General features: G+C 42.6%; 1 protein-coding gene across 2 annotated transcripts in view; it reads right to left on the bottom strand.

Moving 5' to 3' along the window:
- SLC5A1 (solute carrier family 5 member 1) overlaps nucleotides 1-11163 on the bottom strand; it is a 28591-nt gene extending 17428 nt beyond the window's left edge. The window contains exons 1-2 of one of the 2 annotated variants that reach the window (XM_032705786.1): nucleotides 11099-11163; nucleotides 7411-7482 (exon numbers count right to left, since the gene is read on the bottom strand). In XM_032705786.1, the coding sequence (XP_032561677.1) occupies nucleotides 7411-7479 (69 nt within the window). In that variant the 5' untranslated portion in view covers nucleotides 7480-7482; nucleotides 11099-11163. Of the gene's footprint in view, nucleotides 1-7410; nucleotides 7483-9522; nucleotides 9647-11098 lie in introns of those variants that run through there. The other variant, XM_032705785.1, reaches the window with a different exon arrangement.
- Between the last annotated feature and the right edge of the window lie 5970 nt (nucleotides 11164-17133).

The following is a 17133-nucleotide window of genomic DNA, read 5'->3' as shown; positions in this document are numbered from 1 at the left end:
CTAACTGGTTTCATATAGTGCAGTCTGTGGATCTAAACATGCCACCAGGGAGAGCTATATTGGTTCACTTTAGCCAAAAGATATTCAATTACTGAATTAAATTCTGAAAGCTGCAAGGCAGAAATACCTGCTGAGAAAGTGCTCCTGGAAGTTACAACCAACTGCAAATCAAGGAATTATATTTAAGAAGTGCTGGATCTCTAAGACCCCCAATTATTTCACTGATCAAACAAACAGAACAGTGGGGAGAACACGGGAATTGATGAACAGGGAGAGATTAAAACAAGGAAAGGTTCCTGTTGGATTACAGACAGGCAGGAGCCATTCACAAAGATCTAATTCTTAATTAAGTAGCTCAAACAATAGGAAAGATGAAAAGGAATGACCTTCATTTCCTCAAACTGAAAACATTAAAGGCAGCAGAAATACCCAGTGATGATTTACAGGGTCAAGTGCTGAAGGATGCAGGGTGAGAACTTGAGCATGAAAAGAGGTTGGATTGGGTACAGTGGGCAAAGGACATGGGAGCAGCTCTGAGATGAAAAGATGCAAGGGAACATTTTTTTATTCATTTTTATTTTTACCTTATGTCCTCTGAAAGCCATCAAAAAATAAAAAAAAAAGAAAAAGAAACAGAGTTAAAAAGAAAAGAAAACCTTGCAGAAAGTAGGCAAGAGAACCTCTGTGACCAGCTTCTAATGCTCTCATTTGAATCATGGAATATCCCAAGTGGGAAGGGACCCTCGAGGATCATCCAGTCCAACTCCTGGCCCTGCGCAGGACACTCCAGTAATCCCATCCTGTTCCTGAGGGCATTTTCCAAACACTCCTGGAGCTCTGGCAGCCTTGGGGCTGTGCCCACTGCCCTGGGGAGCCTGGTCAGTGCCAACCACCCTCTGGGGGAAGAACCTTCTCCTGAGATCCAACCTGACCCTGCCCTGACACAGCTCCAGCCGTTCCCTCCTGTCCTATGCAGTTCTCCCATGTTGCAAGATTCCAAGGTGCTTAAAAATGGTTTTTTAGATATAGGAACACAGGACCTGCATCCAGCACATTCTCCTCATGTAATTGCCCAGTACAGGTAGTTAGAATGGAGTAATTTTACAAAAGGGAGAAGTATTCCTTGTCTCCACCTCACTAGGAGATTTTTAGGGTCCTTAAATACATATAAAAGGAATAGTTACAACTCTCCAGGTCTGCAGTGGCTGCAGTGAGTGCTTTGAGCAGCAGCAAATATTACATCAATGTTTCTGAGAGCACAGGAACGATGACCTGAGTTTCAGAAGGATAAAGGATTTCATCTTAGAAATCCAACTCTGAAGAGCAGATTTATTCTGTAGAGCTGTGCCACAGCCAGAAATAGAAACCATGCTCTTCAACTCCCAATCCTGATCTCTAATAACAAATAGATTATCCTCCCCCATTGAATATATGCAACATACAATTACAATTCAGAGGATTCCACTCGTTCTTTTCCACTTTCTTCTCCTTTCCTCAGTTTGATCTCCTGGTTTCTTCTAGTCTTCTTGCAGAAATGCTGTTCTTTTGCTATCACGGGAAATTTACGTCTCTAAGTTCACTTGGTTCTGGATTTGGGGTTTTATACATATTTCTAGAAGTCAGTTGTGCCCTACAGGACTGTAACCAGTTTGTCATATGACATATTTCTACAGGAATGATAAGTGTTGCAACAAACATTGGCAAACAAGAGACCTCTGTCTCTTTTAACCTCTTTGTGACAGCAACAGTGTTTTCCCAGCAATGATGGTGAAGAAACAAATACCATTTATACCAAGCATTAGCACTGCTGTCCAGTGCTTTCCTTGGAGATGAATAATTAAACTTAAATCTAGGTTACTAGAAATGCAATCACCAGAAAATATTAACCACATTAATCTCTGAATTTATTTAATGTGTTCCCTCTCCTGTTTCAAAAGCTTAAAATGCAGGCAGATCCAAGGAACAAAGGCAGCTAATGAAGAACTTTAAGAACTGACAGTCAGAAGCTTTGGCTGAGTGCCTGAAAGCCCAGGACACACAGTAGGACAGACTGATGATGCTGTGTTCCCAACTTTGCCCAAAGTACAATTGTATTGAAAGAAAAATACAAACTCAAACCACAGCAATGCAAAATTACCAACGTATTTAGGGCCAGTGCAAGAACAAAACAATGGGAATGCAGATCCCACCTTCACTATCCACATTTTCCTCTCTGAATTAGGGAACCTCCAGTGCAGCAGAACTGGAAGATCAACACATCCTAATAATGGGTGCAATTTAAAAAGTGGTTTTAGTCATGTATACATGGAAAGGAGGAATGTGGCTCCATAGCTGGGAAAATGCAGGTTACCCTTAAAGCTGCAGCATGGTCACAGCAGGAGGAGTGTTGGCCAAACACCCTCACACCCCCTGAGCTGCTGATGCCAGAGGGGACCGAGAAATTTCCCATCTGCCGTATTTTAAGAATGAGGGAAGAAGGCAGATGGGCTCTGGGCCTGAGCTATCTTACTGAAGAACTTACTGCTGAGGTATTTCTGTGCTGGAAAGGCTGATTGCTGGAATTCTTGATTTGCCACTGGTGGATGCTGCTGCACACCTAAAAAACCCTGGGCTGAAACTGGGGAATGGCAGTGGGAAATAACCTTCTGTGTTATTTGTTCTCAGTGAATGTGTTAGTGAATTGATTTTAAAGACAGATCTAGGAGGAAGAGTAAAGAAGAAAGTTGATTGAAAGAAACAAAAGCTGCTAAGAGGGAGAGAGGACAAAACACTGAACTAACCTGAGGCAAACGTGGAACATTAACTCCTTTAAAATATATTATGAGGTCAGGTTTTAACAAGAGCACTCTGTTCAAGAGAAGTACCAGCACCCTGAGGCAGATGATGATCACTGTGTTTTTTCATGTTATTCATTAACTGTTTCACCTTGCTCTCCTCATTAACTTGAGGATGCACCCACATCCCGGCACTGGCTGTTCCAAACCCTGTGCAAGTCAGTGATGGCTGCAGTGACAGTGGGCACAATTTCCACTCCATGGATTCTCTCCCTCCCAGGACCTGCCAGTACATCTCCTCTGCCCCAGTGTCTGCCCTCCTGGTGGAAGGTGTTAGTTCAGTATCCAGCCCTTTTCCCACTGATCCCAAGCTCCCTGTGGCCTTTAGGCCATCACAGAGAACAGCAGGGGCTCCTCCTCATCGGGGGTCACCTGCAGAAGCTGCTTCTCAAATCCCTCTTCCCTGACACATTTCTCATTCCCTGGATCGAGAACTACTCCTTGACACTGTTAATGCTTTTCTTTTACTCACAACTCCTCCCTACAACATGTGACTTTACTCTGATACAAAGACGTAGCTTTTGGGATCACCCTCAGCCACTTTGGAAAAAGCAGTACAATGCTACAATGAAATATTACTGCCACACTTCTGAGGCTCTGAGACCCAAAGAAGGAAGTGTAGGGGTTTACTCTGCTTTCCCAATTAATCTGTAAAGTCCATGCATTGCATTTTTGCCCAGCTAACCCCATTTATACACTTCCCAACTCACTAAGGCAGGGGGTGGATACACAACACACATCAAAAGGGTCTCTGTGTTCCAACGAGCCCAATGGCTCTTGGAACAGCACAGGCACAACGAGGTTGATCTGATGCCTTCCCACCTTCACCCTCTGAGACAGGAACACCTCCCAGCCAGCTGGAAAATTCTGATGGATTCTATAGAAATCAGTTTCACTGGAGTTTTCCAAAGCTTTGCTTCCTGTATTATTCTTTTTACCCTGAAAATTATTCATTACACACTTTTTTTTTTGCATGGAACTTGACAAAATAAGTTAATTTCTCATTCTACTTTACCTAAGAAAAGGAAATACAACACGATGGAGTTGTCATTGCTGGTCCCTTGTAGGTGTGTCAGATTCAGCAAGTGGGGAAAATTCTGAGAATATATAAAACTCAGCTGGCTCCAGAGATCAGAGAAATCATACCCATGGTCAGTTCTGATGGCCAGGGAGATAAGCCATGCAGAACTGAAGCAAAAATCTATTGGGTTTTTTTCCCTAATTCTTATCTGTACCACAAAGATCAACAGGTACGTGACAACAAACGAGCTGAGTTACATTTCTGTTTGAAGTGTGGTATGTCCTTGACCTGCATCCTTCCTGCCTACCATCCAGCAAATCTTCCTAACCACAGCTGGCCTTCAGATGCCCAGCAGATACTCTTTGTCCTATTACCACTCATGCCTCAGGAACTGAGGTATAGAAGGTAACCCATAATTTTGTGTAGACAGCTCTGTCTGCAAAACTACAGAACCTGAAGGAAAAAATCCCAAAGCAGGAAAGCTTCCAAAGAGGATGTTGAGGTTTTCAGTTGTGCATGACAGGCTGATAATCCTGCAAGAGTGGCTCCTACCAAAGCTGACTGTTCTCCAGGAATGGATACTTCATTTCCTGCAGTGGCAGCAAGTATTTGGCTCACCCCAACTCCTTCCCCTGGCAAAGGGAGCTCAAATTGGGTTGGCAAGGCCCCTTCCTACAAAACTGTCACTTGCCCTGAGCTTCCCTGTGTCTTTTTGGGAAAAGCAGAGCTGGTTAAGAGGATTTAAAGAGCCATATGAGTCTTTCCCGAAGATATTTCCCTCAAAGCCCAAGAGATCAAACCCAGTTTCTTGAAGATTCTTCTCTCAGTTTCTGTAAAAAGACTGTGGAAAGGGCACAGCATTTCATGCCATTATGATTAACCAACGACAGATTTCAATTTCTGGTAATCTGTGAGAATGTGATTGTACAACTTTAACCCTAATGAACTACTGGAACTACTGAGTTGGCTCGTCCACAGCACAAGGGCAGTGATTTCAGTGAACTGCCACAGAAGGGACCTATCCCCTCAGGAGAACAGCCAGAAATCATCTGTGGGCTTGGTTCTGCAAAATACTGAACAACCTTCATGGGCTCTGTGGAACAGAACAATCAGAGCCAAGGCAGGACAGAATTTGGCCCAGGATTAATGTCTTGCTCCTACTTTATACCTTGAGAATTGAATCATACAACAATTTGCCAGTGACAGACAAACATGTAAAATCCATACTAAAAGTGGGAGTAACCTCTAGCCTTGGTTACCAGGGTCTCCTCCTATCTACTAAATCACAGCTATTATATCGTTTCAGTGAACAGAATAGAATCCCTTTGCAGATTGTCAGTAAGAGATCCTAATACACTGCAAATGAGCCTCTTCCCCTGTGGGGTCAGAAAACTCACTTGTGGGTGCCCTGCAGAGCACAGAACAGAGCACAACCGCTGAAAAATACACTTACTGTGAGGGAATTAAATTTATAACAAGTTTGTGGAAGGATTTTCTTTTCTTCATTTTTCTCTGTTCCAGAAAGCAATGACATGACAAGGGTCGTTATCCTGAAATGGCAGGGGAGAAATCCCACAAACAAGAGTCCTCTTGCAAAACAACTCCCCCACCCCAACTGTGGGAATGTGCTGGGGTTATCAGGAACCACTCCAGGTCAGCCCTGACGTGGCACAAATGAGAAGTCAAGGCACAAAAGTAAAACATCACACTCAGCTCTGGCTGTGGCAGAACTGAGATCACATCTCTGACTGAACTTTCTATACTTTCATTGGTTTCCTTGTCCTTTCAGCCCAGTTTGCAGTGGGTGCTGGACATCCCATCTGCCTGCTAACCTGTGGGAATTGGTGTTTTGGAATCTCTTTTGATCCAAGGCAAACTTTCCACGGTGGTGCTGCTGACATAGTATTTAGTTTGAGGGTTTGGAGGGCTTGCTGTTTGTTTATTTTGAGTGATACAAGGAAGAAGAGCAAGAAGGGTTTATTTTTATGGCACAGGAAGACACTCCTGGTATTCCAAAGGGAAGGATCGAAGGGGAGATCCAGGACTCCAGTGGAGACCAGCACTTTGTCCATGCTGAGCTCAGAGTATGGGAAGGAGTGATCCCTGTTAGCTTCCCTCTGGAGGGAGGGAGCTTGCTGGATCTCTTGGGTTTGTGTTGGCAGAGGACTCCTGCCAGATAATCTCCCCCAGGCCTCAGGGCAATCATTAGGAGTTCTCAGTGCCACTGCAGCAAGACACAAGTCTTCTATGGTGAGTCTTTCCTGCCTTGCTGCTTCCACCCTCATTTACATCTGCACAAAAGGATATTCATGTTCCCCCTGACAGGCAGACAGGATTGCACAAGGTTCAAACCAGCCCACTGATTTAACTGACAGTTAAGCAAAGTAATCCGGTTTTTTTTTTCTCTACTCCTAGAATTATGGGGTTTATCTTAAAATAACTTGGAAACTTTCTCTGCCTTCAGTCTTACAATAGGACCTGAATTTTCTTAGATCTACTACAACAAATGAGGAAACCTTTTACTGTCATTGACCTTTAATCCTTTCATGTCCCTAAAGAGAGCAGCTCTCTGAAGCACAAGACTGAAAGGTGTGTAGGTATTTCTGCAGCCTACTTTAAGACAATTCCTAAATCCTAAATTTTTGGACAACAAATATTTACTCTCACTGTCCTGGTCCTGTAAATGAGTCAATGTGAGAAAAGTCTTAACCCACAAGTCTTGATGAAGTGAAAAAAACATTTATCGAGACAATGCAAGATCAGGAATGTTGTGGAATTCCATTCAAGCAAATGGAAGCATGTACAACACAAGTAATACAGGAAAATGCACATTTGTCTAAGTTTTCTGCTTTTCTAATGAGTTACATTAAAAAGACTGTATGGTCTGGAAGAAATAGATAATTGTTTCTAATACAATTTCTGCCAGAGGCCTGATGGATGGCTAGAAACACTTTGTGTCTGTGACTCCTCTATCTTGGAAGATAATACAGAGTCACAGAAGACAAACAGTGTAAGTCACAGATAATCTTTAAATAAATTTAAACCATATTTTACCAATAATGTATCAGAATATTTCCAGGATTTTCTCCTTGCATAGAACAGCACTTGTTATGAAAAGTGGAAACAATAGAGCAATAAAAGGGAAAATTTCAGTAAATTAATTCCTCTCTGTGATAACCTCAAAATGAGCCAGCTTCTTTGAGTGCAGTGAAAGTAATAGATTCACAGTATTAAAAAGTTTTAAAGTGGGCTGAAAGGCAAAGAACTGGACTTGTCTGCATTGACATTACCAATGTATCAGTGTTCAAACAAAGGGGTCACATAATCACGACAAGCTCAGAGCAACTGTCCCCAACACTTTTCCCTGCCTATCCAGTGGCTGAGGTTGTGCAGTTTGCCCTGTGACACCATGGCTGGAGAAAGAGTGGGGTTTGCATCTTCACAACAAAGCCACCACAGTCTCAACAGCACTGTGGAGATACTTAATATCTAAGGACTAGAGTCCTTATGGATAAGACTTATACACAATGTTATAGTCCAATTTACAGCACTCACCGGCCACCAAATCATGCTCCGTCCTGCCAGGAAAAACCCTCCCACCGTCCCTCGGTTGCTTGAGTACATAGCCTGGAAAACAAGGAAGGAAGAGAGTTTTAATCATATTTTAAGTGCAATAGGCACCATACAAAGACTAAGAACAAACAGCTCAAATGAAGGGATAAAATACACAGGGAGGATAAAGTGAAAGGGCGACTAAAAAGAACAACCTTATGATGAAGGAAATAATGAACAATGATTCTTTTACCTAGGTCTACATTAACCATTCAAGCTTCATTCCTTCACCTTTCAAATAGTGTGAAACATTAAAATAAAATGAAATTTCACCAAAAAAAAATCACTCAATTAAAAGCTCATATGAACTATTAATTGGGGTGAAACACCTTTGAATTCAGGCATTAAAAAAGACTGTAAGGTGCAAGTTTGTTAATAGAAACTGTGCAGCTTTTTTAACTCAATACTATCCAGCCCCTACATATATCTGTTTTCTTGTTGTGATATCAGCACTGTGCCTGTTTCTCTCTGAAGTTCCAAAAAAAGAAGCCAGCTAAAATTTCCTTTTCAGAAATTCATTTTGTTAAGGGATGGGCCTTAGAGGGAAGCTTCCTCCAATTTTTGTTAATGACCCTGAGGCATTATTTACTGGATTCCCATTGTCTCCTCTGATGCACTTTGAACAGGTAAATAAGAAAAAAGACTTGAAAAAATTAGCCAGACCTTTTCTTCTGATGCTGAAGAAAGGAAGTAAATATGATAGATTTACATTTAATTACACACAGCAACTGAATAAGCATTTGCCATGTAAAGAGGACATTGTGGCTGGAAAGAAACAGTTCCAGGTATTAACTCAGCACACATTGGCCTGAGAAGCCACAGATCAGCCCTTTATTGTCACAGACATTTAATATAAAGTTCAACTACAGCAACTGCCAGACTTCGTAGCAAAGACCCAGCTCCCTCCTGCCAGATCTCGAGGTGTTCTGCTAGACTGGGGGTTCAGATTTTTTGCTATTTTGGCCTTTACTACCATGGTGGAGAGGCAAAGAAAAGGTTGTGTCCATTCTGTGCAGATCCTAAATTTTTGGTGCTCTTCAAAACATTGCCAGGCTACTAGAAAGGGAGGTTTGTTCTGCAGCTGACTTCTCTGCACTGTGAAATGTTCTTGGGATGCTCCTGGAAAGCAGAGGATTCCTGAGGGGCAATGCCTCCTCTCCACTGGTTAATGGTCAAGTGTTCAGGTGACCAGGAGAGTTTGCCCCAAGGAAACTGGAATTCAGTGACATTCCACTGTTCATGCCTTTGTAGCTTAGAGTATTGGCCCATTCTCTTCAAAACCTTCAGCTCTGGGGTCACACCCCTGGGATGGGCCCTGCCTCTCTCCCCTGGCTGTGTGAGCACTGGGCTCTGTTTGGGATGAGGCTCCAAGCTGCCCTCACACACCCGGCACTGCTGGCTGAGGGCAGGAGGCACCACAGCGCTTGGATCACGAGCAGACAGGCACTGCCAGCACTTCCCACCCCTGAAACTCTTCCTGCCTCACACTTTCAGTGGCACTGCACCCTGGAGTCAAGGATCTGATGGCAAGAAACAGCCACAGCAATGCTTCCCTCAAATGGCACCTACAACCTGGACTCATCCCTTCCTTTGCCCTCCCCATCTGTGACAGTCACAGAGTTACTGTCACACCACCTCACTGCCCTTTCCTCTCCCTGCAACTCCCCCTCCTCACCATTTCCTCTGGCATCCCCTCACCAGTTCTCCCGGCAGTCCCAGTGCTCCGTGGTGCCAAACCCCATCTCTGCCCTCCAGCCTGTTTCTCCCAGGGACCCTGGCTGGCCTTGTCTTTACTGATCACATTTCTGAGCCCCATCCCACACAAACCTCATTACTTCACCTTTCCCACTAGTCCCATTCATCCACCTAAAGGGATGCCTCCCTGCGTTACCAGCTCCTCTACAGCAAATAAATACCCACATTTTGCCCACTGTGCACTTGCTAACTCAATTAAGCACCAAAATCTTTATGCAATTATACATTTTCATTTGCTGACCCATCTTCCCAACATTGTACTCATTAAGTAAACCCAAATAAAATAAAATCCCAACGTACCCATAGTCCCACTGCCAGAACTAACACAAAATAGATGACAATAATAGAGATGTCTGCAGCATTGTTGATCTTTATGGTGGATTGCATCCTGGCTGCTCCTCTGGCTTTCTTCTTCTTTCTCTCCTTATGTGCTTCTTGCAGAGTTCAGGTTAATGATGAACTGCTGTCATTCCCTACGCCTTATATAATATATAACTTCAGATTCACTTGTCTCCCATGGGACACAAATTGAAGCTGCTGCTTTTCCCTGGACAACAACTCCTTCCCAAATAGTGTTCCTGTAACAGGTGCTGCAGATTTCAGAGTTCAGCGCTCCTGCTGAAGGTGCTCGTGGTTTTAACATCCACGAGCAGATGTCAGAGAAGGAATGACAGGGAAAGGAGTGGCTTGGCAGCAATAAACCTGCATATTTACCTCACTGTGGGTGAGGACTTTTTTTTTTTTTAAGTGGTTGTACCTGTAAATCTAGTCACGGAAGATGTAGTTCTTTTAGATGATGATGGTAAGCAATTACCTGTGAGGAGTGACCTGACACTTGGGGAAAACCCAGGGGTCCAGGATCTGGGACAGCCTCTGTGTCACCTCTCAACTCAGCAGCATTACTCAATGGAGAAACAGCCCTGTGTTTCTGGGAAGGAGACAACTTGAATCTGCTCACACTGCTCCCATGGATACAGGTAAAGATGCTTGTGAACACCAGACTTGGACCCAGGAGCTTACTGAGCTTCCATGCTTCCATGCTTTTTAGACCATGATGTTGTTGGTTCTCTATTGTAGCTACTCAGCTTCACATTTGAATTCATCGGAGCTTGGGTCTGCTCTCCCTTTATTTGCTCCTCTTTAGAATTAAGCTAAGCAAAACACCCAGTCACAAAGACGTGGAACACACTGATTACAGACAGATCCTCACAGCTCTGAGTAAGGGAGGTTCCCCAAAGGATGCCTGTGATCCTCTGAGCTGGAAGAGGCCAGAGAAAACCAGGATATTTAAAACAATAGATACAGGTGCCAGGCACATTTCTGGGCTCTGGGGATACCTGAGAGTCCTATTCTCTGCTTGATCCCGGGGAATCATTATTCATTTACAGCTGCCTAGGCTGCCTTTTGGGAGTAAAACATGACCCTGAAGTTACACTGAGCAGAACAAGCAGTCCAGGACATGGGAAGCACAGCAGGCCTGGCTGATCTTGCAGGTGTTGTTTCCTCAGGAGATGAAATCGAGGTCTGACTCTGTTGGTTTGCAATGACTTTTTCCTGGGTAAACTACCCTTTGGTAATTGTGGCTAAGAAAGGCAGTAAAGAAGCTATAATACAGTGATTACTTATAAGAATAAAATGAAAATCTCTCTGTTGTTTGAGCACCTATACTCTTATAAAACATTGCTATCCTCTGATAGTTTAGGGATCTCCCCCAAAACACATTCTTCAGTTTGTCCTGCAGGACTGTGAAATGTTAGCTTAAAGTCCCAGCAGAGAAAAAATTAACCCTGGAAGCTGCTGAGCATCCAAAATTCCCATTAGCTGCGACCTTCCCTGCTGTGTATTTCAGTGGAAAATAAAAGACTTATTTACTAACCTTAATTATCAGGAAAGAGTTTGCCTAAGATAGGCTGCAGATGGCACTTCTTTACAGAGATTGACGCAGGGGTCCTTGCAACTCACAAAAAGTTTGGTTTTCATGGATTCCATTTCTGTGTCAGTCTACAGAGGCAAAGCAAAGAAAACATTAGTCAGGAACTGTGTTCTCAGCAAAAGAAAGCTCAGAGGCTGAGAAACACCTCGGCCTCCTGTCCACAGCTCCTGCTGGAACCACACCGAGGAGATTCCAAGGTTTGAAACAGTAATGGAGAATCAATGTCTAAAAGATAATAATCACACAATTCCTATCTTTCTGTACAGTGGACACAAACTTAATTGTGCTCTATTTCTGTAAGCCACAAACACAAACCAAGCATCATCTACCAGACTGTCAGAAGAAGAGGCAGCTTTGTCAAGGCTCTGAATATCTCCACATTCTTATATCCATAGCCCAGAGAGAAACCTGGAAGCTTTGTACTGGGAGGTTGTTGGTGTATCCAGTGATTCACTTCATGAATTCAGTGCACACAAAAGGTCTCTGAAAGGTCAGCCAAATCTTCAGATTTGAAAAAGGCTGAATCTTCCTTTGCGTTAAAGCTTTCAAAGATAAGCAGGAGTAAAGCTCCTGATGTGATGAGTGAACGAGGCATGGACACAATGACACCTCTCCTCACACACAGCCAGCAATGTGCTTTGGGGGCTGCTCTCAGCAGCCTGAAAGGTCTGTTTAAGCAGGTTTAGGGTTCCAACACTAGACAAATTGACATAATTTGATATATTGAGGAAATGTCTCTCCCCTTCCCTGTGAGCCAAGAGAGATTTTAATGGGAGTGAGAAAACCAATTAATTTAAGTAACATAACACAGTGACTCTGATCCATGCCTATAATGATTGCTCCCCTCTGGATTGAGCCTGATGACATTCAGCTTATCAGGAACATGTCTGTTCATACCTGAATAGACAAAACAGGGAATGGACTGCAGCACAGATAGCTACAAACCAGTGAGTAACTGGTTCAAAATCCACCCCAGACTGGGATGGAGCCCAAAGAGAATAAAGTCCTGGCTCTGCACTCCCACTGTGTAACCGCAGGGCTGACAGAGGCCCCACTGTCTGACGGGGCACAGGGCAGGTAGATCCTCATGATCTAACAAAAATGAACACTTTAAGGACTAATTTTCTGATTAGTATCTCTACAGGACTAGGCAGAGGCTGCAATTGCTCTGTTGTCATTAGAAAATGGAACTGTAGCACAGAAAAATTACAGAATTACTGCCACTTAGGCTGGTGTCTGACAAAACTGTGTGTACCTCTTCCTCCTGAAGAGGGCAAATGATAAAGCAAAGAGTAAAACAAACAAACTACAAACAAAGAGGAAGATGCATCAGCATGCAAAGTGCCTCCCACTGAGGAACTCCTCTAATCTTTTCTCTGGCATCCCTCCAAATTTCTTGATAAAGCAAGCAGAGCTCTTTTTCAGGTGCTCTTCAGAAATGCTAATTTAAACAGTATCCTTTGTACAATTAATAAAGGACAAAACCAGACTGAAATCTGCAGTTATTTTTCTTGCAGAAGGCCACATACTTTGCTAGTAAATTCTCTACCCTCCTTTTATGGTTTCTGAGCCATGTAATATGAACTTGGAAAAGAGCTCATATTTACAAGTGGACAAAATATAAGTTCAAAGGCTCTCAGCACAGTTTTCCTAAAATGGTTCTAATAATAGAAGGTGGCAGTTAGAACAGGAGACAAGAGGATTGTTAACACCTTGTGTTTGATGCCACAAGTCCTTTTTCTCTTTCTGCAATTTTGATTAAGTGAGCAAAACTTGGGTCTAATTAGAAAACTTAGTCACAGAAGGAGAACAAAAATGTGGAAAACTAAAACATGGAATCAATTGAAGAGGAACTACTAAAAGGAAAAAAGATCCAAAGTCCAGTAAGTATAATGTAGGTAGAAGAAAAAAAATCAGTAGGAAAACAGGTGCCTTCCTAAAATGTTATCAGATGGAAGGCAAGGTCACTCTATTCTTATTCACTAAGAGGATCAGATTAAGAAATGTGAACAAAACCACATATTTATCAAGAGACTAAAGAGATAACAAAAATGAACACTTTCAGGACTAATTTTCTGATTAGTATCTCTACAGAGGAGAAATATCAGAGGACATAAAAAGAAAGGTCTATATGCAGATAGACCAACAGAAGTGAAGCAAGGAAATTTATTCACTTCTTCAGCAAGTGATTCAATTATCTCTGTGTGATCACTAAAATCACTCAGCCCTGAAGTATTGCCACTGTTATAAAAACAACAGTCTCAGGACTGTGTTCTTCATACGGGATAGGCCAAGACAGCAAATAATTTAATTTATTTTTGTTTTATTAGTGTTTTATTAATTCTTATAATTCAGGAGATTAATAGGGGAGGACTAATGGCAATAGATGGGTTTGAATTTCCACTGGCACTAAAAAGTTGAAGAGTAGATTAAAAATTACTCCCCAGAACCAGTGCAGACTGTCACCAGGTTTAGCCACCTGACAGTGGGGCAGATTGTTCCCCACAAGCAACTTCTTAATTGAGTAGCATTCTCATTAAAACAGAACTACGATTATTATCTCATAAATAATAGGCTAAGTAGCACACATTATTTCTTATTCTCATGATCTAATCCATTATACTTTGTATATGTTAGAGGATTGCTAATCCCTCTTGGGAGTTTCCTACTTTTCCCCTAAAACAATGTGTCCAGAAAAGTATCTTTTAGAGATGGATACTGAGGGATGCTGATCTGCCAGTTCTGCTATAGCTACAACTAAATAATGGAAGGAATTATCCAGATGCATGAACATCATCACAACTCTCCCAAATATTGTTGCCACTCATGTTTTAGAAATGCTTTAAGGAAAACAGTATCTCCACTGCATAAAATGCAGGAGAGGAATGAACAAGAGATGAGCTGCTGATGCCCCTTCCACTGAAATAATTCTTCAGTTTTTCAGGTGACCCAGTGAACACCTCAGTTGCTCATGTTCTATTTCCTCAAAATCAGTGTAATCCCTCAGGAACAAGGGATAGCCTCAGCCCTTGTGGGTATGTTTTCATTGCCCTACAGCAATAAGCAGCAACAAATACATTATTATTATTTATTGCATCTGACAGGTTAATTTGATTAAAGAAATCTAAGTGGAGGAGGGAAAAGATCATAATCTGCTAATGTAATAGCCTAATAAAAATGTCCAATTTGCTCTACAGGGTCCCAGGGGCTCTTCAGTTAAGCCTATTATTTGTACAGTGTTTGGCTGGAAAATTAAATGAGGACAAAATCTGAATAATACTGTACAAAACACAATATGAAGCTTCTTGAAAATGAGAGAAAACAGAAAATATTGTTGGAGAGAACCCAGGGGAAACATCCTTTAAGGAATCTGGGCTGAAAGAGATCATATTCACATTTGGCATAAACACTCTTCGCTATTGGAGAATAAATTGGTCAGAAAGGGAATAGTGAAACACAGGAACCTCTGGTCACATAAAAGGGAAAAGAAATCCCTACTTGGGGGAAGGAAAAGCTAACAAACAAACAAAAAACCCCAACCGACAACAAAAAAGATCATACACGGATCACAGTTGGGAAAACAATGAGAGAATTGGAAATAACAAACATGAAGAGTGTAAAAAATATACTAATATTTTCTGAAAACAAGAAATATCGGTAAATTACCAGATACATTTGTGCAGAGTTATCTCTCCCAAAATCAGTGTGAGGCAGTCTCTGGATAGATTTTGTTAGTTTCTAGGAAGTTGCACATATCTAGAAGGATTTATAAGTCACAGAGCTGTGAGATGAACAGCTTTATCCATTAGATCTGTGTTGTTTCAGTCGGTGGGACACTTGTTTACCAGTGCATGTGCTGTATTTCCAGGAGGTTTCCCCACGGGTGTCAGACCATGGGGACAAGAGCAGGGATGCCACTTGAAGGGTGTGGGTGTTTCCAGGACTGTGGCTGAGGCACAAGCCAGTCACTCACACTCTGAGCTGAGTGTTTGCTGCCAGCAGCACATCAAAAACCCCCGCTCCTTCCTTACAGGTGCTGTGAGCTCTGTTTCCTCACGTCGTGATGTAAGAGCTAAACAACACAGACAAACTGATAATTAAACATAAGACTCTTTACAGGAAGGAAACTCTTGCAAATGTCCACAGTTCTTGTTAAAACAAATCAGCTCTCCCAGCTTTGGCACTGCTAAATCCCCCCTGTCCACGGGCTGCTGATGTTTCAGAGGTCACGTTTCAAACTGTGCTGCGGGCACTTTGCATTTGAAGCGGGGCCTAAAGCAGAGGAGCAGGCAAGGAGCCATCAGCATTCCCAGAGTTATCACCACCTGCCCATCCTTGCTACAGGGGCACAGAGGGTGATTGCTGCCTAAGAATGCACAAGAGGGAAAGTATTCAGGAATACACTGCTTCAAAAGCTGCATCTTTCCTGTTATCTGTCAACTCCAAACCCCCAGGAGGCCCAACGAACTGGAAGAGCAGGTATTCCCCAGACCAGGTGCTCCCCAAACCACTGCAGAACTAGGGAATACAGGGGATGAGAGTGGTACTCAGTTATGGATCCTCTCCATCAGAAGAAATGTTCTTCAAGAAGAAAACCTCCTGGAGCTGTTTTGTGCATTCCTGCCATCCCAGGAGTAGCATAAAGCAACTAAAAAACTCAGCATTGTAGCCCTCTTTCTCTTCAGTGGTGTCAGGCTCCTGCTCCAAGATTTGATACCAAATTATTGTTTCTACCAAACCCAGTCATTAGAGGAATATTTTTCATTCATCCAATCCACAGCAGAATGTGTAGCTGCAATCCAGAATACACATTTACATTCATATAGCAAATTATTCAGCTCAACAATATTAAATGAAACACTGACACATCCATGTACAGGACAATGATACCAATACTGAAAGGAGGGGAGAGAAGCCTAATAGCACTTTTAGCAGCAGGACATATCAACTCCACCTATTTTTCAAGGAGTACTGCTAAAAGGAAAAGCTCCTGTGGGCTGGGAGAGCTGTTGACAGCCTGTTTAACTGCCAGGAAGCTCAGGGCCCAGCAGGATCTGTTGTGGATACACGGAATAGGGCAGAACTACATCCAACTTGTTCAGCTGCTACGTTCACTTCAGTACTTACACCTGCAAGAATAATTCCTATGCTTTTCCCACACACAGTAACACAACAGTATGTCAAATCCATGTGTGCTCATCTATCAGGAACAGGGAATAAAGCTTTGGGCAGCCTAGTAGATACTACAGAGTGTGAATGTGAAGGGGGTGGTAACTGGGCAAGGAGACAAACACTGATGACAGGTTCTCTGTCCCTGTGCACAGAGAGAAGGCTGAGCTCTGCACTGCCTGGACTTTCACAATCCTGCAGGTGTGGGACTGCTGTGATTCAGCTGCAGTTGCACAGTGCAGTACACTGTGTTTAAGAAGGGTGTGTAAAATTTGGAACATTTTTCAGCATCAGTTAAGAAGTTTCATATCATCAGGACATTCCTTATTGGAAACTGTTGAGGACTGTAAGACTTAGCTGTGTAGATCAGGGTGAGCACTGACGTTGCCCCAGGTAAGAATGCAGCTTCCATCTATCCAGAGAGAGGGAATACATAACACTGGAATACAAGGTAACAATCTACTCTCAGAGATTAGTCCTGGAATAGCAAAAATCTCTTCAAACTCCTCAAATGTGGTCAATCCTCCTTTAAGCTCATGCAAAAGAAGTGTAAATGTTCTGGGGAGATCATGCAAAGATCACAGATAGAATGGGATATTCACATTCCAGAATACTCCAGGTGTAGCCCAGAGGGACAGTTAAGAGTCCGAACTTCCATTTGTGCTCACAGATAAAATCTGATCTGATTACTTTAGAGAGCAAGCAAACCACACATTTATTAAAAAAAAAAAATTGATGACTACACCAATTAGGCCCTTTCAGTTGTCAGAGAAGTAGCACTGTGTGTTTGCTGGAAAATTGTGGATTTG

Source organism: Chiroxiphia lanceolata, chromosome 18, assembly GCF_009829145.1.
Source record: "Chiroxiphia lanceolata isolate bChiLan1 chromosome 18, bChiLan1.pri, whole genome shotgun sequence".
Taxonomy (NCBI): domain Eukaryota; kingdom Metazoa; phylum Chordata; class Aves; order Passeriformes; family Pipridae; genus Chiroxiphia; species Chiroxiphia lanceolata.
This window is presented reverse-complemented; position numbering and strand designations above follow the sequence as displayed.